We start from the raw sequence: 24,861 nt of genomic DNA, 5'->3' as shown, positions 1-24,861 counted from the left end.
CAGTGGCAGGCGGCAACGGTGACGACGAGAGAAACTAGAGTAGGGCGTGCGGCAGATGTGAAAGTCGGATGGGTAGTCTTGTCGCAATTTTTGCAACAGGCTGTATAATCTCGTCTAGTCCCTCCTCGCAAGGCGGCAACTGCTGGGGCCGAAGAGAGCGACGAGGAAGCGTCGATGCGGGCGAGATCAGGTCGTTCAAGTGATGGAAGTAATGATGGTAGTGAGTGCGCGTCGCGTGTTCGGCCCCGAAACAGCTATTGCCGCCGTCGTGGGCAACGGAAGTAAACAGCCGTTGACAACGTCGAGTATGCGTGTGTAAGGTGGGAGTAGGAGAATATGGAGGGCGGGCTGAGAAGATGGAGGGCGGCCGGGAGTTGGTGAATGGGATGCGGCGGCGTTTGGATGTCAAGGACGGAGGACGGAGGTCGGTGTGGCCTTGAACAGGGGTAGGTGGGAATGTGAGCGAGGTGCAAGCGTGGGAGTCGGTCGGGTGCGTAATTCTTTGACGGATAAAAGAGGGCGCCCAGGGACGGCAACCATGCAGATGCAGCCCGAGCGAGGGCCAGTAAGTGAGGGAGGAACGCGGTGGGGTTGGAGGGAGGGGGAGAGGTACTGAGAGAGAAAGAGAGAGGGAGAGAGAGAGGGAGAGAGGAAGAGGGAGAGGGAGGGAGAGGGCGGTTCGCGCAAGCGGTATGCGGTAGGCGGTGGGCGGGAGCGGTCGGTAGGACAGTCAAACGAGTGGTGGCGGAATGACTAGACGATAGATAGATAGCTTGGTTCTCGGCTGTCGTTGTCCTCGTCTTCGTCGGTCGTCAAACTCAATGAAGACAGGCGAGCCGTGTAGTGGAGAGAGCCAAGAGAGAATAAAGAGTAGAAAGACAGGTAAGAAAGGGACGGAACAGGAGAGGGCCGTTCTTGTGAGTGCCCATTCGATGTCTGGTTATTGTGAGAGGTTGCTTCTAGCGCATAATCTCTTGGGAGCGTGTGAGAGATACGCCCAGTGCCACAGATAGATTCAAGGGACCGCGTGACCCCGGCGATGAGCAGGAAAGGGACCTGTGGGCTTGGGGACGTGGAGGCGAGAGATGAAAAGATGCCGGGTCGCTGAGAAAGTGGATATGGGATGGGCGGAATCGTACATGGGGATTGGGGGCAAGGATACCTTGGAAGTTGAGGCTAAGTCAAGGTGTCGTCGGGTCTCCGTGAGGCAAAATAGGCGACACAGCAGCCGTTGTGCAATGTCAAGGTGTGAGCTACCCTAGGTAGGTAGGTAGGCATTAGAGCGCGTGTGCATTGGCCCAAGCCCGATTCTCTCACCGTTTGAACATCGACCCATGCATCAGTATCTCACTTGTGACAGTTGGCAATGTCAAGCACGGTCGGATTGCTGAGCCGACATGCTAGAGATGCAAGCAGAGCGATTAATATTGGCGGTTTGCCCAGAGTGATGGCGCCCTTCCGTTGGTGGCCCCGAAAGAGGCATGGCAGGGAAACGGTGTTGCGATGATAGGCCGTGTGAGGTCTGGGAGGGTTGTACTTACTTACCCGGCCAACCCCGCTTGGGGGGTCAAGACGGCGCAAGGTGCCCTGTCCTAACTTTGGCACAGTAGGATACCTCACATAGGCCAACGCGTGCACGTCTCGCAGGGTTGTGGTCAGAGGGGTGGCTTTCTTGGACAAGCATGCGCAGGCTCTTCTTCCAGGCAGGGACGACGAGGAGGGGGGAGGGAGAGAGAGAGAGAGAGAGAGAGAGAGGGAGATTGGTTGGGCCAAGGCGACAGGCCGTCCAAAGAGGGTGTAACTTCCCTGGGCTGCAAGGCGGGTGACTGACACAACGCAATCGATGGATGGGACGGTGGACGAGGCCGCCGACGTAAAGGTAGACGGACTTTGACGGACGTGGAAATCCAAGACGGAGATTGAAAACAAGTGTAAATGTGATGTGGGCGAATAAAGACTGAGGCCGGGATGAAAGGCCAAGAGATGGGATGGAACACATACAGACGGGACGGGGGAGCGACCGGGTCATTGGATGACATGATGGCAAGGGGGGAAGCGAATTCTGAAGTGAAGGGACGGACGGAGGTGGGGGGAGTCACTACAGAGTACTCAAACGAGACCTGCCTCGAGGCACTGCACATTGCTTACTTGAAAGTATCCCGCAAGAGCACGTAGCGCCTCACTCCTCCATCCTACGCTCACTCTCTTCCTGCGGGAACAATTGTTTTCTGCGACTCAAAACGTCGAACATAGAATAAATAAACATAAATGTATAAAGGTATAAAGAGAGAAAGAGAGAAAGAGAGGGGCTAACGGCCAGAGCGCACAACTCTCCGACCCCGCCTCCTCATTTTCCCTTCATCCTGGTCTCCGGTGGCCTTGCTCTTTGGTCACTTCCGAAGTTCCAGGAACCAAGGCATTCCAAGCGCCGCGGCAAGGCGGCACCGCAACTCCACTATGGTTACAATCGCAGTCGCAATCTTACAAAGCTCTTCCCAGGGGTTTGGCCTCATGGATGGAACAAGAGCCTGGGAAGACGGTAACCGCAACTCTATCTCCGTGCCCTCTGCTGTCTAGACCCTCCCCACCATTGATTTTGGCGGCAACAAACACTACTTGTACCGAGTATAACCACTATCTCCAATACTGCGCAGTCTGCCATATATCCGCAGCCAATGCTGTGGCAGGCTGAACGGCGTGGAAGTGGAGGCTCATTCCGACGCCACTGGGGGGGGGGGGGGGGGGGCATCATCTCCCTGGTTGCTGGCTTGTCAATCTCTGGCGCTGCACCACAGCCATATCCCCTCCATCTTGCTGGGTGCCCATCCGTGCAATAGTATCAGTGCAGAAAGGCGCCTTGTTCCCACTACTATCGAGCTACTCAACCTCCCACGAAAGTGGTGCAGGCCCGAAATGAGCTATATGCAATGGAAGAAAAACGAAAGAAAAGGCAGAGAGAACGAAGAAAGAACCTCCACCTTCCCCAGAAAGCCCCCAGTTAAATCCAAATACAAAGTCATCTGCTGTCACCTGTTCTATATTCCGCCAAGACTATGCGTTGTTTTGACGAGACCTTGCCATAAGCATCACTTCTTGGCTGCCGGTTCAAACTCTGTTCCCTTGGAGGCCGCATTCTTCTCCGCCATGCAGCTTGCTTTGGAGTCACCGCCCAGTACTTGTTTTGCTTTCTGTCCCCCGCCTCGCGTGTTCGGATATTCCCCAGTGCTTCGTTGTGCTAGATTCCATTTCGGGTGCAGTTGCAGGTGACACCTGGTTTCCCCACACTTGTCCATCTCCAGACTCCAACAGTACCTTAAGGTACATGAGCCTTACTCCTCTCGAGATATTGGGCCCTGCGATTGGCCTGGCAGTTTAACGCCCGTCCAATGGTGACCATGCGATCTGGGGCGATCCACTAAAACCCCCCTTTCTGGCCGCACTTGGCCCATGCGTCCAAGCCGCTAAGCCTCTAAGCCTCAATCCGCTAGACGGATCAGCCAAAGAGAGGGTCTTTTCTTAAGGTCCATGATTGGAGAACACCATACAGCCATGACAGTGACCCAGCCCAACCCTTTTGCTTTTCTTTTCTTGGAAAGCGCACAGCATTTGGGAATTTCGCTGAGCCGCCCAGCCATCCGATTAATGTACACGCTGACGTGCCAGCGCACCGATGTGCTTTGGACTTCCCTTTGGTTTGGTGCCCTGGAGTGATATCGAACATGGAGGAGCATATTGTCTTCCGAGGCTTGGTTGTTCCAGGTCCAAATTGCAATATGGCGTCGGCACTAATTCTCTCGACTTTTCCCGCAAGTGACCCCTTCTTGTGCTGTGTTGAGGTGAACAGCATCAGAGGACAACCGCCATCGTCCGGAGTGGTGTTGTGTAGGGTTTTCCTAGACATCTACGCTCTCCCGCCCTCTGAATCGGCCGCATGTCGTCCGATTGCCAAGCCGTTCTCATCAGAGCCCCTCGAGGGACTTTTGCCCCCTACCTTTCCCCAGTCGGGACGATTCTTCAGCGGATGGCATGTCCCCAGTTTCTGGCGCCCGCCAGATGACGGTTGAATCAGATGTGGTACCGAGTACCCAGGCTTGCCAGGGAACGGAGCTTATCTCGCTTGCGACCTACCACACAAATTCGGTCAACTTGGGAATGATGTGATTGATCGACTGACAATGCGAGCTGTGATTGGGAATGTAATCTGTTGTTTGATGGAACAGCTCCCTGAAGCCAAGCCAAGTCTTGATACTGACAACCCTGTGTTTCATTCTCATTGCCTGTCCAAGAGCACTGAACTCATGGACCATAGCGACTTAACGCCCCGACAAGTAGAATTAGGCCCTAACATTTCGTTCACGTAGGCATCAACCTCTGTGCTGTCCTTTTGAATTGATTTCTTTCAGGACTCATTGCATAGATATGGATATGGCATGAGCATTTCCAATATCTCTATTTATTTTCATCAGCATGTCCCCTTAACTGCTACTGCCCAACTTGTTAAATGTCATGTAGCAGCTCCTCGACTGTGTCGTGATGTTCTGCCTCCCACAAGCCCTCGTGCCTGATTACCAACAGTGCGCACACATACTCGCACGGGGGATGCTCCGATGAACGGCGGCGACAGTGGAGGCGGTTGGACAGATCGCGTGTGATGCACCCAACACATTGCATCACCAGCCCACCATCTCCTCATTCATCATTGCTACCACCAAAGTTGTGAAGTTTCATCCGGAGTGCCTCGGTTTCCCCCTTCCTTTTGTTGCTCTTTATTGTTTCCACGTTACTCCCGTTCACTTGAATAATCCAAGACTGCAACATCTTACCGTTCTAACGGCCCTCTGTTCACTTCTCGATTCACGCTATTCCGCATCCAACCCCGCAATGTCCGCCACGGGTTCTATGCGTGCCGTCGTCTTCAACGGACCTCAAAACGTGTCCGTCGAGCAACGTCCCATTCCTACCAGTTCGTCGCTCCCGCTTCCGCCTTCTTCAACCACTTTCTGGACTGCCAGTTATCACTGACAACCAGCACAATAGTCCAGGATGACGGCGACATTATTGTCAAGGTACAGGCTACGGCTCTGTGCGGCTCGTAAGATGACAGTATGCCAGTTTGTTTTGATCCCCCAAGCTCACGTAGTCCGAGGGAGTTGCATGTGTTTCGCGGCCACCAGCCATCCGAGACAGGCTTCATCATGGGTCATGAATTTACCGGCACAGTCGTCGAGAAGGGCGCTGCTGTCGCCACCTTGAACATTGGCGACAGGGTTGTCACCCCCTTCACCTCGTCGTGGTAAGCTTTCTGAAATTTGCCTACCTTCGCGGTATTGCCGATTCTCATGCCCGTCCTTCCAGCATGCAATGTTTCTATTGCAAGAACGGTTACACATCCCGCTGCGTTCGTAGCAAGCTTTTTGGATGCGGTGCCCTGGACGGTGGACAGGCCGAGTACGTCCGTGTTCCCGATGCCGACGGAACTGCCATAACAGCCCCGAGTACCATCTCCGATAATGCTCTGGTGCTTATGGCAGACATCTGGCCAACCGGCTTCTTTGGCGCCAAGTCTGGATTCAGCTTGCTTAAAGAGGAAGAAAGATCCAACGCCACCGCGGTTGTCATTGGATGCGGACCGGTCGGCCTCTGTGCCCTAATTGCAGCGCTGGAGTACCGCCCCAAGCACCTCTTTGCCATTGACAGTGTAGACAGTCGTCTGGAGCTTGCCAGAAGCCTTGGCGCGGAGCCCTTGAACTTCAAGACAGATCGTGCCGGCATGGAGAGACGAATCAAGGAAGCCACAGAGGGTCGTGGGGCCGACGTTGTCATTGAAGTCGTTGGCCTGAGCCCAGCCCTAAGAACTGCGTTTGATGTTGTTAGGCCATGGGGCGTCATTGCCAGCATCGGAGTCCACAACGGCGAGGTACGTGGCAAGACCAATCCTTAGGTCGAAAACCAGCTGACTCAACGGTACAGATTCCGTGGACGGGTACAGAGGCGTATGGGTAAGTGTGGCCAGTCCGAAAATCGACAACAGTGTTCTTTTCGCCAACACAATCGATAGGAAAAACCTGAGACTGCAGATGGGCCGATGCCCTGTCCGAGCGATCTTCCCCGAGGCGCTTGCTCTGTTGGAGAAGAAGCAAGACAAACTCGGGTGAGTGTGCAGAGTTTCTCGCAACCGAGATCTTTTACCCTTCCATCTCCCGTTGGAGGGCTAACGTTGGTCAGATTCATGTTTGACCGTATTATGCCATTGAGTGATGCTGTCGAAGGATATGCGTTGTTTGACCAGATGCAAGTCCAAAAGGTCATCTTTACTCCGTGATAGTGTGTCTACACAAGACCAGATGGGTTCCCCTACTTGGAGTAGGGATAGGCAGCGGAAAGGTACCATCAGTGTTGGTGGCCAATGGTAACAATTAAATAGAAACAGCATCGCAATTGATGCTCTAATTCTGTCTTGGCTTCACAATGCCATCGTGAATGAGGTAGTATGAAACCGTCGAGTCATCATGGACAACGGCGAGCAGCAGTCTTTTTTGGCGGTCTGTGCCACGCCAATCCCGCTTCGAGGGTGTGTTTTGACTTTCTTCCAAACTAATTGGCCGCGGCAGAGCGTCGATGGAGTCGAAAATGTTGGCAAAAGAGCTCAAGGTCCATTGCTCGCTGAGGTGGACGGGCAGGACCCATTCAAACTCGGGCGCCTGGTTTGGGCGCTTCCCAGTAGCCTGCTCGATTCCCAGAGCCTCGATCTGCTCGTCCGGATGCATGTATAGGCGTGATGGTGGTAGGCCAGAGATGATGGGCCGTGGTCGGCTTTTGCCATCATCGCGAAGTTCAACTTCTGACCAGTCATGCTGGTCTCGAAGGTTATCGAGCACCAGAGCAGCAAGGTTGTCGAGATCCTTTGCGGCAGCCATTTTGGCCAGACGTGGAATGATGTGAGCCGAATTTAAGTTGATTGGTGGCTGATGGGAAGTGGAAAGAAGACGTTGGGGAGGGAAAAGGCAGAAGAATCGAGTGCTGTGTTATGAAGAGGCTGTGAAGAGTTCTCAAGGTTCTCAGAGCGGGTGGTGGCTCCAGGCGTAACCCAGGGTGAGGAGCCAATCAGACGCCATGGGATGGCTCGGATTCTTTGTGAGATGGATTATGCAACCTCAGTAAGTACCTAAACAAATGACCAAATATGCATATACCCATGTACAGATACACTGCTGCTTCTCGTCAAGCGCGCTAATAGAATCCGGCTGACGCTGAGCAGGTCACCGCTACCTAAATTTCTTGTCTCATTCTCTACTGCGTGGTCGAACACAAGTAAGTAAAGGGCAGGATGATGCACTAGTACAATTACATAGACTTTAAGAGCTGGGTCAGGGAATGTCAAAAGTCTGTACGATTGGAATGCTGGGGCTTCCGGACCTTCCCTATGGTTGGATCATGCGACCACACGGGCCTAGAATTCCTTTTGCTTCGGGGTCCGATCCACAAGACACCAGTCAGTGAAGGAGGAAGCGAGAAGCCCCGAACCAATCTGGAGCATCCAAAGTCTAACACCAGGGCGCCTTACAAGTAGGCTCGTTTCCACTTCATCCCATTGTATACCGGTCGCTGACGCGACAGCCTGTCTAATTACCTAGCCTAGGACTGGAGCGCAAAAATGCTGCGGTAAGTGTACAGGGCCCTTGTGGACTTGGACTTTGACGTATCTACCTGCTGAAACTTAGCTCAGAACCTTGGGCAACGGACACACGGCCGGGCCGCCCCCATTCCCCTCGGTGTGTTTTCTATCGCTGAAGCTGGAGGGTCAGTCGTACTATTGCTTGCGATGCACTCAGCATCGTGGATACTGACGGATCACTGGCGAAGACAATCCCACTGAGAACAAGAGTCTCCCCTCCGTCCCTAGGCTAAGGAGCAAGCGAAGAAGGAGAGACACAAGTAAGCAATGCAACGGATGTCGAAAACTCGGAAACGACGCTCGTGAGACTGCAAGGGCGCGCCATAAGCAAATAGTTGCAAACAGTTCACCTACGTAATCGAACAAACGAAGGCCGCAAGGGCGTGCACAAGCCACAGATACTGTCATCAGATACCGTCATCGTCATGTGTGCGTGCGTGTGTGCTTGCGGAGAGATACCTTCCTCAGTATGTATTTTGCCTATGTCTACGTACCTGACTGCAGGAATGGTAGGGCCCGATGTGGCCCAAAACCCGTCGCAGTTGCATTTTGCATTTGTATGACGAGGTGGGGACAAATGCTTGTCCCCACGCTCTCTGCAAGTCTTTGGTTTCCCTGACGTGCTGACAACACTACGTGGTCACTCTCAGTCGCGCCGTATACAGAATCCGAGTCTGCAGCGCTGGCGGTACGTGTATTGACGTAATGGTCCCAGATCTGCGACGGCTATTCGGTGGGCTCTTGGGTACCTCCACCCACAGATGTTTCCATGCAGGATACCATTCATTGGCTACGGCTGGGACGGATACCTAGCTGACCCCTTTATCCTTTGCCAAATCTTCCCGCCAGGTTCCAAAGGCGAAAGGGTCCAGACCCTCGGAAAGTCATCAATGCTTTCTCTCTTCTATCCTGTTTTATCAGTGAAGCTTTGCCATTCTTTCTCTCTTCCCTCTTCCCCATCACCTTTGCGACTCACTACTTCCGGTGACACCGCACCCTGTTGGACCAACCTTCAATTTAAAAAAACCTCGCTCTGCTGTTGCCGCATCTTGTGTTCTTTAGATACCCTACGCATACGTTCCGCTTTATTCTCCCTTCCCCTTTCTTCTACTTGACCTGTACGAAAAGACGTCTTGTACGACTGCTGTCATCGTTTCTCCACCCTCTCACGTTTGTACAAACCCCCCAGCATACAGTCGGTATCGTCATTCATTACGGTCTTCGACACAGGCGACCAGCTGCCGGATCAACAAAAGCCCCTCCCCTAAATCGATATACCATCCACAACGCCCCGTCGAACTTGCTTTCGTTAGCTGGCCTGCCGCCCATCGAACTGACGATTGATTGCATTGGAGTTACCCCTACTGACCTCAACTCATTCACATCGTCCCACAACGGTTCTCTGGTTCCGCTATCGCTAGAAGCACCTGCGCCTAGGGACCTTTGGACCCATCAGTTCCAAGCCTTTTCGGCAAACGAAACAACGCACGCCACTCACTATGTCACGCCCAGACTCGTCGCTAGACAGTAGCGAAAAAGAAAGGGCCATGCCACTTGACCAGTCAACCACGGACACGAAGTTCTCGGGTACCAACACTGACAACCACACGGGGGACAAGAAGCAGGATGTAGAAGGCCGGATACCAACAAGTGCGGCTTCAGCGGCAGTTGCCACCGCCGAGCGCGACTTGTACGAACCTTACCAGAACGGCTACCACTTCCCACCAGCACATACGAAAAAGCAATCTACCATGATTGGCCTGAAAGCCTTTTGGAAGTACACATGCACGCCTCTCGGCTTCTTTGTTGTACTCTACGGCCTCAACGTCGTGGCTTGGGGTGGCATGTTGTTCTTGCTGCTCTGCAACGCTGCACCAGCCATGTGTTATCCTACATGCAACGACATCAACTCTCCCCGTCGCAAGTGGATCGAGTGGGACTCGCAAATTTTGAACGCTCTTTTCTGCGTTACGGGCTTCGGTTTGGCGCCCTGGAGATTTCGCGACCTATACTTCTTGATGCAGTACCGTATCTTGAAGAAGCCTGAAGCTCTTGGTCGTCTGGCCGGCATCCATCGAGGGTGGTTCCGGTTGCCTGGGTCGGATCAACTTCCCGTCCATATTGGTCCCCAGAACGTGGCTGAGTTGGCGTCCGAACAACCTGTTCTTCAGATTCCGCACCCGGAGAAGGCCATCCCAGATCCACCGCTGACTGGCGTCCGGGCGCCTCCTACGGCCATCTGGAAGATGGACTTCGTCATATGGTTCAACGTGTGGAACACCTTCTTACAGTGTGTTCTCTCTGGCTTCATGTGGGGAATGAATCGCTTCGATAGACCTAGTTGGTCGACAGGTCTCTTCGTCGCCCTTGCGTGCCTGGCGGCCGCCATAGGAGGCTTGATGATGTTTTTTGAGGGCAAGAAGGTCAAGAGCATAGAAGGAGTGCCGCTTAGCAAGGAGGATGAGGAGCGCTTGGCAAAAGACAAAGAGATGGGCGTCCAGCATTATAACAATATCAAGGATAAGAAACCGAAGGAGCCCAAGGAGAAGAAATAGGGGCGTGTCACAAACCGATACCTAATCAAACCCAGTCGTATACGTATATGAAAAATAATAGCATCGTCTACACAAGAATACACTTTGTTGCACTGCGAGGGTTTATGATGCTGTTGGGTAAGCAACCACTGGGCATCATCACCCAAGGCTTTGTGTGTGCTGCGGCGGGAATGATCTTCATGTTGCGTAAGAGACAAGGTGCATTCGGAAAATCGGACGGCGCAGTGGGATCGTAATGGCACAGACAATCAAGTTTTCCTTGGTCATAAAGCACCGGTTGCAGTGCCAGGCAAGTAAGCTGTTCTTCTCGCTCCATACCCAGCTTGCCCTCATCTGGCGTTGTTGATCCGAGGAACGGGTCGCAGGATGTTGTTGCATGGTCCTGCTCCGCAGGGCACTAAACAGCCTGCAAGGTCACAGGCGCGCAGTTCAATTGTCCGAGGGGAGGTACATGCTGATACAAGAACTCAAATTACCTACCTGCAAGACACTGAAGGTAGTGCTCCACTGATAAGCCTCTCAACCGCGCGCTTGGTACCTCCCTCCAACTCCGCACTGCGTCGCTGGCTCCGTCTCGGGGCAGCCAGCTTCCCTCCTCCAACCTCCCTTCCCTTCCTTTCCCTTAACTTCACCTTGCCTCAGGTAGTTTACTTTGGCCCCTCGGTTTGCACCTTGTCTCAGCTTCAACCTTGACGTCCCGCTTAGAGGACTACTCAAAAGGACCGTCTGGTTCTCTTTCCCTCCACCTCTCCATCTTCTGCACCTATCTGCCCATCAACTCTAGACCGCCTCAACTCGATTAACTCATCCAACATGGCGTCGCGGGCTGCCATCCCCTTTCTCGTGGCCATGATGCTACTGACAGGTGTTTGCAATACGCTGCTTACCAAATATCAGGTATACAGTATTTTGTTCTATTAGCGCGCTCCTTGTCGGCGATTCCCGTCGCAAGAACCTCTACGCTTGGTTCCCACAGGCTGACAACTGTCTTCGACGTCCAGGATATGCAATGTGTCCGCAATTGCGATGCGGAAGACCTCGCGAAACGGGCCTACTTCAACCAGCCCGTTCTCCAGACGGCGCAGATGTTTGTTGGCGAAATGGGTTGTTGGCTGGTCGTTGGCCTAATGACGCTGTTTCGCCGCTACGGCCCAGGGGCGTCTCCTACTTCGAATGGCTACGAGGCCGTCAACACGAACGATACCGATGACGCCAACGCTCCTCTTGTCAGCAGTCCTGCCGACATTCCAAAGCCGCAAGAGCAGGATCCTGGGTCCATTCTGCGTGGCCCCCGCATTCTCTTGCTGGCTCTCCCGGCTATCTGCGACATTCTCGGTACAACGTTGATGAATATTGGCCTTTTGCTGGTTGTTGCTTCCATTTACCAAATGACTCGCGGTGCCTTGGTGCTCTTTGTTGGAGTGTTCAGCGTTGTCTTTCTCAGGCGACGTCTCTTCCTGTTCCAGTGGCTTTCGCTCGTTGGTGTAGTCGTCGGTGTCGCACTTGTTGGCTTGGCTGGGGCCATCTACCACGAGAACAAGAGCAAGGTGGAGAACGCTGACGAGGGCTCTCCGGAGTCCAACGCCCTGCTGACCGTCATTGGGGTTTTGCTCATTGCCGGAGCGCAGATCTTTACGGCTACTCAATTCGTCCTCGAGGAGTGGATACTGGAAAGGTCGGCCATCGAGCCCATCAGGGTCGTTGGATGGGAGGGTCTCTTCGGCTTTGTTGTGACTGTTATTGGTATGGTCGTGCTGCACTTCGCTGTCGGACGGACCTCCGCTGGCCAGTACGGCTACTTTGATATGACCGAAGGGTGGAGACAACTCACTCAAAACAGGGCCATTGGTCTGTCTAGCATCCTGATCATGATCAGTATTGGGTACACCCTCTCCCTCCTTCAACTTACCCACTTGTTGCGCGACCACTACGCTGAACTATGCTGATATTGACATTGCTGTCTAGCGGGTTCAACTTTTTTGGCCTCTCCGTTACCCGAAGTGTCAGTGCTACCTCAAGATCCACCATCGATACATGCAGAACACTTTTTATCTGGGTCGTGTCCCTCGGGTTGCGCTGGGAGACTTTCAAGTGGCTACAAGTGGTTGGGTTTGCCCTTCTGGTCTACTTTACCTTCTTATTCAACGGAATCGTCCAGCCCCCTTTCAAGTTCATGGTTCCGGACGAAGAGGTGGAGGAGCTACTGCCGGAGGAGCCTATTGAGCACCATTAGACTATCATCACAGATAGCAGCAGTACGAAGGAAAGCCATGTATTGGGATACCGAATGGGCATAATCGAGCTTGTAAACTATGGGAAGCTCTCAGTCAATCAGGAAATGGGGAAGAACCGGCATGACTAGTGCACTGGATTGAGTCTCGAAGCAAATGTTCTTCGTATCCTTAGAGGGGGAGGATATTGTGTCGGATTCTGAACACATATGAAGTACCTTAGGCCTCGGTCCAGACACCATCTCTGTCCCTGATGTGAAGTGCTGTTCTACCGCCTTCCCATCGACTGGAACCCAGATTCAGCTTTGCAAGGCTGGTGCTCTTGATGAAACTGGCTGGCGCATAGCGAGCTGATGAAATCGGGTCGCCCCAGCTCATGCTGGCGGACGGCAAGGCACATCGGCTGATAGGTAGAGCCAGTGAAATCCAACAAAAAACCATTCCATCCAAACACCATCAGGCGCCGGCTTTTATGCAGGGCGTTTCATTACTCTTCTGAGTGAGCGAAGAGTGGAAGAATGAAGGGATGAGAACAAAAGGAACAGGAGCATGGAGGTCATGAAACAAAATAAAACAGCCCCAATCCCAACAGGAGAAGCATCTATAGACTGTCGCCTTCTCCTCCTCCTCTTCCTCCTCTCAGACCAGAGACGTAGACTCTTAGGTGACATTGCAGAGCAGTTCAGCCTCGAGGATAAACTTGCCCTCCTTATACTTCTCCGTGGCTTCGTATGCCTTGTCGTATTTCCAGCCAACCGTCTCCTTGCACTGCTTGCAAGTGATGTCCCGGACAATGTGACGTCCTGTCGTCATGTTGCGCTCGCTAGGCTCGCCTGTCTCAATATTCACAACACTGTTGAATAGATATGCTTTACCGTGCTGTCCTCGGAAGTTCTAAAGAAAAGGGAAACCAGTCTGTTAGCAAACACGAATGGCGCCAAATACAAGTGGTAAAGCATCACCTGTGCTTTGGAGGGAGGAGACGACAGTATGCACAGAAACAGGAGACGCAGACCGCCGTTGAGGGAATGAGGGAAGGGATGAGAAGAGACCTACCCGGCTGATGATATCCTCATGGTTTGCCAAATGCGCCTTGCAAGTCTTGCAACCGTAGACCTTGCTGCTATTGAGGTATGTATTGTATGCCAAGCCCATGATGTGGAGGCCTCCCCCTTAAGGAGGCAGAGAGATGGCAGTGGGAGAGGACGATGGTTCTGGAGGACGATCAGGGAGGGTCGGTGGTTCGGATTATGGCCTTTGTCGAGACTAGCTGGGGTTCGGAGCGGCAGCAGATAGGTAGCTTGTATGTTCGTCTCGCTCGTGGGACTCGGCGTCTATCGCGGAACTCGACCTAGAGAAACGTCGAGGAGGGTAGATGGGGAATCTCGTTGGATGACCGAAGCCCTTTGGGTTCGCTCTGGTGTCTGGGGGGTAACTCGTGAGAGCGAGGGAAGAATATGCGGAGGGGGGGTTCCGTTGCCAGTACGAGGATGGTAGTTGAAGTAGTGGAAGAAGAGGTGGTTGAGGTAAGGTGGTGCAAGCTAGAACGATAGGTTGGCAAGGTGCCCCTGCTGGCAAACCGCCAGCCCTGTCCGCTTCGGATGTCAGCAACGACCTACACTGTGCTGTGTGTATGACTCTGGGACAGAGGGGTGTCGAGCATTTGGCCAAGTACTTTGGGGGTTGGGACAAGAGCTTCTGTAGGGTCGACTATTACCAGACTACAAAGGTGAGTTTGGGATGTTTGCTCCTTGGACCGTGATGTGAAGCCTTGCCTAGGTAGGTAGGTAGGTAAGCGAAAAGGAAACCAGAGTTCAAAAGGCATGATCCGGATGCGGTACCGTATCATGAGGCCTGGGTCTGATAAGGATAAGGCACTGTCTCTGAACAACCCTGTGGGGACAAGCAGTGTGGTGGTGACCTTCAGTATTGCGCGAGTGACGTATCCGGGCAGTTTACCCCGCATGTTCTTTTAAGTACATACTCGCATATCTACACAGTACTACGGTTTAAGATGATACCCTATATTTACATTGAACAAAAGCGGTCGCGTCCCATTGCCAATCTCCGCGGGCCTAGGGTTTCCTTGACTCATGAGCATCGGTCGGCTCGGCATCGTCTGATATGTGCGCAGGGCATGATCGTTGCCGTGGCGGTCTCGTAGATTGTAGTTGAACCACAACCCTCTGCATCTTCCTCTCCCTCTCTTCTACCACGAAAAGGCTTCCTCGTTGAAGTCAATCGCGGAATCATGCTGGCGGTCACGGACAGCGCGGCGCACCTCATCACTGAGAGCACCGGGGCCGCATACACTGATTCCCATGGTGCCGACCTGCGACTCCTGCTCGGCCTTGATGAGCGTCTCGATGTTGGGCCGACCAGGAAACATCTGGACCGTGGACGAGGGGCTGTGAATCTCCTTGGTGGAGCGCGGCCTACTGACAAAGAGCATGATGCGAAGGACATCCCTGCGCTTCTCCATGGCCAGAATCTCCGTCATCCAGGGGCGGATCCATTCGAGATGCTCGGGGCTTTGGATTGTCCACACGAGAATTACCCTCCTGGCGGCAACTGTTCCGTTGGCATAGCCAGCAACAAGATCACGTACATGAGGAACCTGGTGAGTGATGCCAACGCCACCAGCGAAAAGCATGACGGTGCCGTAGGAGCGCATGCTGTGCAAACCACCGTATGGGCCCTCTACCATGCATGTTGTCGTCATTTTGCCCTCAGGGCAGGCGGCCGCTTTGCGATACAGCGTATCGGTCATGCCAGTTCGGGCACGAATGACGAAGGACATTGTAGTCTTGCGCATGGCGAGGATGTCCTGACGGTTGAGGGAAGCCTTCTCGGCCATGGGGTCCTCGGCCTCCTCACTCCACGCGACGGAGAAGGGGTGAGACTGCAACAGGCTTATGGCAGGCATGTACATATAAGCGTGCTGGCCGGGTCCGAAGGTCCAGGGACGAGCCATCGTTACCGTGACACGGCAGGCATTTCCGGGAAGTGCCTCAACCAGGGCTTTGCTGCCTCCGTGTCCGACATTGCCGTAGAAGACGCGAGCGGCGCGCCAAACTCGATCACCGGCCCAGAAAATGACGACAGGCCACATGTACTTGAGCTGAGGCAAGGCCTTCATCTGCAAGTGATACCAGGTGCCAACGACGGCCGTAATGGCCAGCAAGATGTGGAGAAGCTTGAACGTCTCATAAAATGCGTGTCTGATGGGACTCGAAGCCTGAATGCCAATTGCGACGAAGGCACAAGTAGCCTAATATGCGTTAGTTCCAACTTGATTATTACATGTTGGGGAGCACGGTGAACTTACAACGAAGCCAAAGAGCAAGAAAGGGACAGTAGTGGCAGACTTGATGGCAGTTTCCCAGCTCGACTTATTCGCAGTGTTGGCCATCCAAGCCAGGGTATGAGCGAGGGCCTCAAGGATAACAATCCGACCGAACCAACGGTGAAGCAAGTTAAATGTGTCGAATGAGATGCCAAGCATTTGGATCAAGGGGTTGTTGCGCCCGCCCATCAAAAATAAGGGAATCTTTATTTCGTCAGTATTAAATCAAACGTCTGTCAGTCTTGTTCTTGGCAGATGCCTTAAACAATCTGCTGCTTTGGCTAGACGAGTCAAGAAATGACGAACCATGTTAACAACGGCCAAGGTACCAGTTCGATTCCGAAGCTGCGAAGCTGCAGCGGCGAAGGAGCCGGCGAACGGGATGTTGATGACGCAGAAGGCGACATTGGTGGCCAAGTAGCCGGCGAGGAACAGTAACTGAAGACGACTGGGTAGAGTGCCAACATTGATGGCGGAGCTGAGCTGAATTTCGCGGTTGTGACGCTTGCTGAGGACCGGAGCGTACAGAACATTCTTTTTCATCCAGGACACCTTGGAATCGGACTGGGCAAAGTATCGCTGGTTGTCGTTGTTGAGGCAGGCGACGGTTCGAACGTACTTAACGATAACGGTCCAGACCCTCCAGATAATGACTGCAGCCGAGACACTGGCGCAAATGTAGAACAGATAGTTGGAGAGGGCCTTGTTCTCCAAGGCAGCATCGATGGCCGCTTGCTGCTCCTCGGGGGACTTCGTTGCACCTCCTCCAGCCATGGTGATGGATTTGGTGATGAAGCCTCGCACTGCGATCGGAGAGTAAACAGGTGTATTCCTCGTGGTATCGTTATAGTTGGATGTCGAAACGTTGCTCAGCAAGTCAAGTTCCAACTTCGGTGGAAGGAGAGCGTAACACGTTTGCGCTTTATCGTGTCGTCGGTTGAGTAGTAATAGTCGGTGGCGAATGTCCCAGTCCGGTGAGACAAAGCGTCGTTGTATGAAACTTGTGGAAATATCTCGAAACCAGCACGATGGTTACTTCCAAAGACAGCCGGGCCGTTGAAAGGAGAGGACCGACTGGTGCAGTCAATGCGAAGAATGAGAATGATGGTGGAGAAGAAACAAAAACGGGAGTGTTGATTGTAGCTTTGAGATGTCACATAAGCATACACCCTAGGTGAGAAGAGGGCCGAGGGAAGGGAAGGACAAGAAGAGAAGTGAGGTAACCGTTGAGAGAGCGGAAGAGGAGAAGGATAGAAAGGAACTAAGACGAGTAAATGAGCGAGAGGGTTCGGTGATGTAAGTACCACGCAGTGTTTTTCCAAGGACGGGTACAAGAGTGGCCTGCACAAGGCAAAAGTGAACCATGATCGACCCCAGGCAAAGTTGGTGCGCTCTCGGATCCTCTTCTCGTGTAGACTGACTTAAGAGGGTCAGAGTCATCTCGGGAGGGGGGAGGGGGTGAAAGTGGATAAAGCGGTACACACAACCCAGTTTGACAAGAACTAAAACGCCATTTCCCACCATCCAGGAGGAGACTGGTATCCACCGATGTGGATATCCCTAGATACTTACTTAGGTACATACGTAGACAGGAACAACAGAAAAGGATGTGTCTCTCTGCCACTGCCCTTACGCCGGTTACCGACTGCAACAAGGTATGGATAGTGCAGGTGTGCTTGACTGATGCGGAAATACGGTTACGTTAGATGAGAACTGCCCTTCCAGACGTGTCGGTCTTCTCAGGAAGCCAACCAGAGAAGTCTTCACTCAAGGAAAAATCGGATGTGTGTCATTGATTTCGGGTTATGCAGGGCGAAGACAGAGAAGTATGAGCTGGCATATGGCATGCGAGGCTAGAGCCCGCAGCGTATGATGACAATCAAACAGGGTTGACCTGATTTACCATTGACACGGCATCCGTACGGCAGTTGATGGAGGCGCTGGGCAGAGCGAGAGCGCAGAGCAACTGAACTGAACGGTATCAACCAACATCAGTATCCCGTGAGCCATCAGTCAGCAGTGCCCCTGGCGCGCCTCTTGACCCTCCTCCCTTTTGCCGGCCGAAATGGAGGATGACGAATTGACGAGGGAGAAGGGGTTGGAGGGACTGAGAAGACGGGACGGCATCCATTCCCTCGAGTGGATGACAGTTGGAACAGGGGAGGCGGGTGCAGTTTGGAGACATTTAGCAAGGTTCAAGGTCTCGCGCAGGGGCATTAGATACCCTTGATGCCACCTTGCACAGTACGGAGTAGGCAGTGAGCACATAATTCGTACCCCTGGGCTTTTCAGACTTTCAGGCTCTTGTCGATACGGCAATATATCTGGGTCAGGCGTTTTCTTCTTCTTGTCCTTGTCATCTTTCAAGTCCCATCCGTGGGTACCTCACCATCTCGGGCTACGATTACACGGGCTGGTCCGTGCTAGTACTTCCTTTTGTGATACCATCCTTCCCCCTGGGCGTCTACCTAGGAGGGCAGTTCATTGGCAGCTGATGCTGGCTAATGCCGGCGGTTGATTGGCTGCGAGACGGGGCCGTACCTTGCAGTTGCGCCATCCAGGGGTAGACCAAGTGGCTGGCCCAGCATCTCACGGTACACCAGTCAGCAGCTCCTTTGCGTCCTTTGGGAATTTGTGATTTACGAAGACAGGTACGTACGTCCAGAAGTTGGCATACTGTCATATTGAAATCGCAAAAGTCGCTGCGGTCGTGGAAGGCCATGTGTTGCAAGATACCTTCTCGCACGGATGGCGCCTATTCCCGGATCTAGATACACAAACACGGCCTGAAAGCTGAAGTGGTGCCGCTCTGTCTTTCGATGCCGCCTGTCAGATGTATATCCATACAAATGCGCATTGGGGAGCTTCCAGCGTGGGCTCTGTTCAGCGGCGGGGGAGTGAGGCTCCACTTCTCCGGAACTCTGAAACAAGCCGCGTCCGCGCGCGCGGCTGCAGTAGCAGCACTACTGGGCAAGATCGACCCCATGATAAAAGGAAGAGCCGGTGGGGCCGACTACGGGAAACTACTGCCGTAGTCAAACGGCTACTGCATGCCACGCTGCGTCGCGCGGCACGTACTGGAAACGATCGGCTCGCTCCCGTCGGCAACGAGCGAATTACAACAAGTTTCGGAGCCGGAGGAAGAGGAAAGGAGAGCGACGAATAAGTCCGTAACGTAGATTACCGCCTTCCACCACTGGAATGACTGCGCTTCTTTCTCTGTCCTCGATATGGCCACCATCTCACCATTTATCAGTCATCGATGCCACCGATGTTCTGGCAGCACAGCTCCGCGCAAGAGCCAGCGCCGATTTGGCCACGTCACAGCAGAGACGGCACCAGCTGAGCGCTAGCAGTAGGGGCCGCATGACCCAAAAAAAGGCACACCAATGGGAACATGAGTGAGCCAATCTGACCAAACACTACCCAGCCAAGCACGGTCCATATCCCAGGAGGTGAGGTAGGGCACCAGGGCAGATGGCGTCCGTGTCTTGCACTCCTTCATCGCCGTCCTATTTTTTTTTCGTCCGACCTTCTGACACCGATCCAGGCGCCAGACCGCTGCACAGCATGGTCGGCTTGGATCAACCGAAACAAGACGCTCGCGGTTGGCCGCCCACTTTACGTCCTTCTGGAGCTCGACCTTTATCGGCTGCACTTGACCACCTGCGACTCGCCTTGTCGGGATTGTGATCAGTGATAGGATGGAAACTAAATAAACTAACCTGGGTCTGTTGAAGCACGGTCAAATGGCGGCGCTATGTTGTTGTGATGTAGATGCACGGCGAGGCATGGAAAAACTGAGAGGCGAGTAAAATATTGTCAAGCGAGTCGTATTCCATCACTCGTTGAATAGTCAGAAGCAGGGAATCATCTCCTCGAGTGACACATATCCCCGACCCCGCTGGGATGCTTGCCGGTAAGCATATCTGTACCTCAGAATACGACCGTATCCGCCGAAAGTTTCCGGTTATGTGAGAGAAGACACCAAGCCTTCGCGTCACCGTGCCTACGGCCGTAAGTTTTTTTGAAGCTCCCCTTCCTACTTGATCAATCCTCTATCCGCCCTCTCTGCCTACTCCACGGACGGCGCAACGTGCATGCAGCAGTGAGTGTCGTAACTGCCAACAGTCTGTTATAGCCGTTGTTTATTTATGATTCATCTCAACATAATGGTCTAGCAGGGCTACAACGACGCCAAGTGTCTTGGCCGGTCAACCACCATGGTCCTTCTTGTGTTGAAGGTCTCCAGCAGCAGATGGTAGTCGTTGTTGCACCATCTTTCCTTTTTTCTTCATCACGCTCCCTCGGCCTCTGGTCCGGTATCCCGTCCCAGGCTGACCAGAGATACCTAGTCTTTGCTCTTCTTTCAGGGTGGTTACAAAACAAGTCACGCAGACACGAGACGCCATAATATTCTTATCATTTCGGATGACGGCGTTTCAAACCGACAGGCAAATGCAGGGTCAAGTAACTTGGGACAAGTGGTGTCGAGATCATTTCTATGTGTTTTGACCCTCGCCCGCGCGGGTCTTGACTCGGACGACGCCAGCCAAACGAGGACAGGCGGTCGTTCGTTCTTCCACCATACGGACGAAACCCCAGAGTCCTAAAGCGCCTTTAATTACGGAATTACCTTGTCGTGCTCTGAGCATGCTTTGAGCGACGACGGTTGACGGTCACACTGATGACATGCTAAACGAACATTTCTTTTGGCCATTCAGAGAGGACGGACGACCTGCGGCGCTGGAGAGTGAAGATGTTCGCGAACCCTCCCACTACAGATCTGTTCTGTTTCCATTTTCACATTCACATGCGGATATGTCGTTGGTCCATGCCAGCCATCTGTGGCGATCCAACCCTCCATCTCACAGTTCCAAACGTGCTCGCCGTCGAGGGTCTGCTCGGGGTTTCAACATAACCGCGAGCTACATGCGACTTGACGTGTGCGCAATTCACTGTTGTAGAGTTTTCTTAAGCGATAGCTCAGCCAAGCCCCATCCTTTCAACTCCATACATAGATCTTTACAATCCGTTCCTCAACATTGGCTAGGTTTTCGTCGTTCTGCTTGATGGGCCCTGGTAGGCTGCGTCTCATCTTCGGTCTCTGTAACCTGTAACTCTACACCAGCGATGGTGATCGACGATGATTCCTCGGCCAGGAACTTTTGCCATTCTCAGTTCCCAATCGCTTCTTGCCCAGGAGCTGTCAGGTATGTTTAATAGTCCCATCGGCATATGTTCCAAATCCAGGATTGCAGACTTGCTGGCTTGAAATTCACCTGTCGGTGGTCCCGTCATCCACACGGCCATGCTCTCTGTCATTGGCTGCCAGAGCCCCAACCTGACAGACCCGTTCGCTCGGCTAAACTTTTCGTACGTTCTCACTGCTAGAACTGGTATCGAGACACTGCCAGAAACACAGTCAATCAAGTCCCGGGCGAACGCGGGTGAAAGATGCCCTCGTCATCTGCAGGTTTCAGCAGAAGATTGAACGATAGCTCTCAAAGAAAAGTGGTTATCACGTAGCAGGAGTCGGACATCGTCCAGCATCCGGCCAAGTTGAGACAGTCCATTTGACACGCCGGACAGATTTCGGCAAACTGTTTATTGGGTAGATGATGGCTCGATGTCGAGTTTCTGCTTCCGGCTCCAATCGGCGTATTGCAACGCGACCCGTCCATTCGCCGATGTGTCATGACTGTCGTTCCAGTGTCTTGGAAAAGACGTGTCGCCGTGACGGGAAATGCATCAAGTCTACTTCGTCTGAACAAACACCCCTCACCACTCACTGCCTGTCTGGTCGCAAAGCTCAACAAACTAAAAAGGCAAGGGCGTGACCAGAGTCGTTCCCGCCCGTTTGCTGTTGTAGGCTAAGAAAACGGACCCTCCATTCACTCCTAGGCTTCGAAAGCAATCAATGTCTTACCCCGCCATATAGGCTGCAGGATAAGCAAAGCCAAAGCCAGACGATGGGACTGGGGAGAAGATCGGAGAAACTAGCATCTCCGTAGTGAGATCCACATTTATACCAACCCTACGACATGTTCCCAGTTCCCAGTCGCCGCTCCACTAGCCGACAAGGAGCTGAAACACACAAACTGATAGACGTTGTAAGCCCTGTTTGACTCACGACAGCTCGTTGGAATACTCGCCAGACCGAAATGTGCCATTCATCTACCTGTTGCAAACCCGACTATAATCCCAGCTCGTCTTCGTCGCCATGGCCAGTCAGGGTGCTTCTACTATTCGTACAAAGCTCATCCAGAGCCTCGCGGGGCCCTGTCTCAACGCTTCGGGCAATCCGCCGGCACTGGTTCCGTTGTCCGGTTCCAGTGGTCTGCTTTCCCAATCGGGACTTGCCCAGAACTCGTGGCCGGTTCTCCTGGCACATGCTAAGCTCGTCGATGCCATCCATAGCTGCACGCGCGTCTCCGGAGCTACCATGATACTCTTTGTGTGGTCTCTGCCTTCTCCATGCTAGTCGCTGGTCCACTTGGTTGTTATCCGGATCGCTTGCTGTCGGTGCTACCGTCACCCAAGGTCCGCCTTTGTCGGTAGATCCCGTTGTCGTTTCCAATTCGAATCGGTTTAGCTGGACGTCCGTGTCGCCATGGCTATGCCTAGCACTACGGCGAGGCGCCGCAACCTCCTCTCGTGCGATAATGTTTCTTCGTCTCGCTGCCGGACTGACCGCAATCCATTCGCTGATGCCTTCTTCCCATTGGAAGCCTGCGAAAAAAGTTTTGCTCGAACCTTCGCATGCTGTGACAGCACGACCCTTTCCAGCCAAGGCTCCTGTCGATGTCTCTGCGAACACAAGGTCTCGCAAATCGTCGGTCTTCTGGGCAAGGAAGAAGGCACCGTCAGCTTGCAACGTTACAAAGCAAGGAACTCCAAGTTGGCCCACGAGCTTGCAAATTTCGGCGAAGTATTGGTTTGACTGTTGAGCCGTTGCTCTGCCGCAGCAGTGAGCAATCGAGCAGGTGAGAGCAACGGTGACGTCGAGGAGCTGGCAGGTGTTCCCGCCTGTGCAAGAAGCTCTTCTCTCGCCAAGACCATCCCCGAAGTTTTCGACAGCGATCTTGAGCTGCGTCGCGCTGTCGTGAGCTGGACCAGCGAGCACCGACAAGAAGATTGCCAGCAAAAGAGGATAAGCAGCCTCGCTTCTTGCGCGTTGGCCTCTGACCACTCCCAGCGCCAGGTAGAATATGTGCAGCACCACTTTCTGCGTTCGGGTCCGCTGTCGGATTTCTCTGGTGTTCGTGGTGTTCCCAAAATCTTGCGAAATCATAGCCATGGCTGACAGAGCACCCAGAACGCTCATCAACGTCAACTTCGCGGCGTTGTGTCTCGTGGTGCTGGTTTCTGACATGCGGCCCCTTCGAATTGGAAATGCGTTAACACATAGAGCTGCAAGTCCCGCGGACGCAAACCGAGTCGCAGACGAATGTGCTTTCTGCTCGAGTATCGCAGAAGTCGTTGTGGACCACAAGTAGCCAAAAGCTTTCGTCGAAACTGTGTCGATTGGAAGCTGGCCGCTGAGCAACAATGAAGCAAAGGTATCCAGCAAGTGAGATTCGACAACCAGCTTGTCCGCAAAGCTCGGCAGGGAGGCTAGTATACGGCCTCCGACCTCGCCATTGGGCAGCGTGTTTACATCCCCAGATGCCCCGTGACAAGAGCAACAAAACAGAGCCATACTAAGTTCGGCTGTCTCGCCTGGGCAGTCCATAGCCCTGCAATGTTCGATGATGAGGTGGATGAAGTTGATGTCGAGGAGGCCTTCCGTGATTATCTCTCTGAGTAGGTAAATGACGTGTGCCCTCAGAACTATGCGAAGATGACTCCAGCCGTTGCCAGCACCGCCAAGGGTCTCCAATTCGTCGTATACTCGAAGTGAATAGCTCATCTTTTTGATCGAGGATACCGGTCCGTGATTCGCTGCTTTGGAAACTTCCCAAGCCTCAATCTCTGCCGCACACCGGGGCACTTTCTGTAGACACATTGCCAGGAGGGACTTCTTGCCGACTGTGTCATGTTTTGGTGTGGTTGAGCGCAACAAAACATACAGATCGTGAATGATGCCCTCATATAGCTGGTATCTAGATGGTTGGAGAGAATACCTTAAGCGTCCCAGTTCATTCAGCGACGATTCCAGAGGACCGCGTTTGCCTACTCTCGAAAGCATGCAGAAGCCTGCAGTTTTCTCGCAGAGTGTCAGATTGGACGGTATTGCCGTCATTGTATCCTGTCTGACCTTGCGTAAAATCGGAGTTGACACATTGGGCACGCCCGGAGTCGAAATACTAGACATTCGGTGGCGGCTCTGGATGCGAAGAGGGGCTTTTGACTTTGGACGATATTCGTCTATGGACGTGCCAGTGGGCGTTCTCCTGGAATACGTTCGCCTAGGGCGTTTTCGCTGACCCTCGAAGTCGTCTTTGTCGTCTTGTGTATTTGTTCTCTTGGTTGGCCGGTGATGGTGTGCCGGGTCAAGGCCATCATTCTCGCACGCATCTTGTCCTGGACCGGCCTTCTCAGTCAGGGCAAGTTTTCGCAGAGCAGCAAGCCGTGACTGAAGAGGGCGCAAAAGTCGACGGCACCTCGAAGAAGTCCAGAATGAACCGGACTGGCTGGATTGGCGAAACTCGTCTGCTTCCCGACGGGCTGGAAATACCTGACTGATCCGATCGGCTCCTTCTGCCATATCAGTCATGTGTTTTCCTGGCCCAAGACCAAGCCCAACAGGACAACAACGGAACAGCAACGAAACAGCAACGGCAGTCAACAGCTGCAGTTTTTGGTGCTAGATTGTGAAGCCAAGATGCGGTACGTTCTCAAATCAGTCCACCACTCCGAGAAGCTGGCTAGGCCAGTGCTGCTAACCGAGGCTGAAGTGGACGAAAGCTCGTGTTTGTGTTTCACGACACTGCCAGCCTAGGCATCGATTGTGGCACAATGATAGTAGCCAGTACTGATAGGAATGACGAGCAAAGATTCTAAGCAATTAAGAGAAAACGGTGGTGCTGGGCGTAGGCGAGGTAATGTGAG

At 53.3% G+C, this 24,861-nt stretch overlaps 8 protein-coding genes across 8 annotated transcripts; 4 read left to right on the top strand and 4 right to left on the bottom strand.

The window, feature by feature from the left end:
* Window positions 1-4,881: 4,881 nt before the first annotated feature.
* CH63R_02586 (Alcohol dehydrogenase GroES-like domain-containing protein) lies at window positions 4,882-6,322 on the top strand (the record flags this gene model as incomplete). Its single annotated transcript, XM_018297561.1, has 7 exons — window positions 4,882-4,963; window positions 5,038-5,092; window positions 5,141-5,293; window positions 5,356-5,917; window positions 5,971-5,999; window positions 6,059-6,151; window positions 6,226-6,322. 7 exons carry the CDS (start codon window positions 4,882-4,884, stop codon window positions 6,320-6,322), a joined length of 1,071 nt encoding a protein of 356 aa, XP_018162377.1.
* Window positions 6,323-6,446: 124 nt separating this feature from the next.
* Window positions 6,447-6,917, bottom strand: CH63R_02585 (trna-splicing endonuclease subunit; the record flags this gene model as incomplete). The annotated part of the gene is made up of 1 exon (XM_018297560.1): window positions 6,447-6,917. One exon carries the CDS (start codon window positions 6,915-6,917, stop codon window positions 6,447-6,449), a length of 471 nt encoding a protein of 156 aa, XP_018162376.1.
* Window positions 6,918-7,654: 737 nt separating this feature from the next.
* CH63R_02584 (uncharacterized protein) lies at window positions 7,655-8,033 on the top strand (the record flags this gene model as incomplete). Its single annotated transcript, XM_018297559.1, has 3 exons — window positions 7,655-7,662; window positions 7,727-7,800; window positions 7,864-8,033. 3 exons carry the CDS (start codon window positions 7,655-7,657, stop codon window positions 8,031-8,033), a joined length of 252 nt encoding a protein of 83 aa, XP_018162375.1.
* Window positions 8,034-9,174: 1,141 nt separating this feature from the next.
* CH63R_02583 (Protein-S-isoprenylcysteine O-methyltransferase) lies at window positions 9,175-10,230 on the top strand (the record flags this gene model as incomplete). The annotated part of the gene is made up of 1 exon (XM_018297558.1): window positions 9,175-10,230. The coding sequence occupies one exon, from the start codon at window positions 9,175-9,177 to the stop codon at window positions 10,228-10,230; it is 1,056 nt and encodes a 351-aa protein (XP_018162374.1).
* An 813-nt stretch (window positions 10,231-11,043) lies between these two features.
* Window positions 11,044-12,176, top strand: CH63R_02582 (Integral membrane protein; the record flags this gene model as incomplete). Its single annotated transcript, XM_018297557.1, has 2 exons — window positions 11,044-11,127; window positions 11,232-12,176. The coding sequence occupies 2 exons, from the start codon at window positions 11,044-11,046 to the stop codon at window positions 12,174-12,176; spliced, it is 1,029 nt and encodes a 342-aa protein (XP_018162373.1).
* A 945-nt stretch (window positions 12,177-13,121) lies between these two features.
* Window positions 13,122-13,616, bottom strand: CH63R_02581 (Protein yippee-like protein; the record flags this gene model as incomplete). Its single annotated transcript, XM_018297556.1, has 2 exons — window positions 13,122-13,355; window positions 13,518-13,616. 2 exons carry the CDS (start codon window positions 13,614-13,616, stop codon window positions 13,122-13,124), a joined length of 333 nt encoding a protein of 110 aa, XP_018162372.1.
* A 1,054-nt stretch (window positions 13,617-14,670) lies between these two features.
* CH63R_02580 (Ferric reductase like transmembrane component) lies at window positions 14,671-16,581 on the bottom strand (the record flags this gene model as incomplete). Its single annotated transcript, XM_018297555.1, has 3 exons — window positions 14,671-15,732; window positions 15,790-16,011; window positions 16,114-16,581. The coding sequence occupies 3 exons, from the start codon at window positions 16,579-16,581 to the stop codon at window positions 14,671-14,673; spliced, it is 1,752 nt and encodes a 583-aa protein (XP_018162371.1).
* A 5,422-nt stretch (window positions 16,582-22,003) lies between these two features.
* Window positions 22,004-24,526, bottom strand: CH63R_02579 (uncharacterized protein; the record flags this gene model as incomplete). Its single annotated transcript, XM_018297554.1, has 1 exon — window positions 22,004-24,526. One exon carries the CDS (start codon window positions 24,524-24,526, stop codon window positions 22,004-22,006), a length of 2,523 nt encoding a protein of 840 aa, XP_018162370.1.
* Window positions 24,527-24,861: the final 335 nt, after the last annotated feature.

Source organism: Colletotrichum higginsianum, chromosome 2, assembly GCF_001672515.1.
Source record: "Colletotrichum higginsianum IMI 349063 chromosome 2, whole genome shotgun sequence".
NCBI classification, from domain to species: Eukaryota; Fungi; Ascomycota; class Sordariomycetes; order Glomerellales; family Glomerellaceae; genus Colletotrichum; species Colletotrichum higginsianum.
Note: the sequence above shows the minus strand (reverse complement) of the source record. Positions and strands in the feature narration are given on the sequence as shown.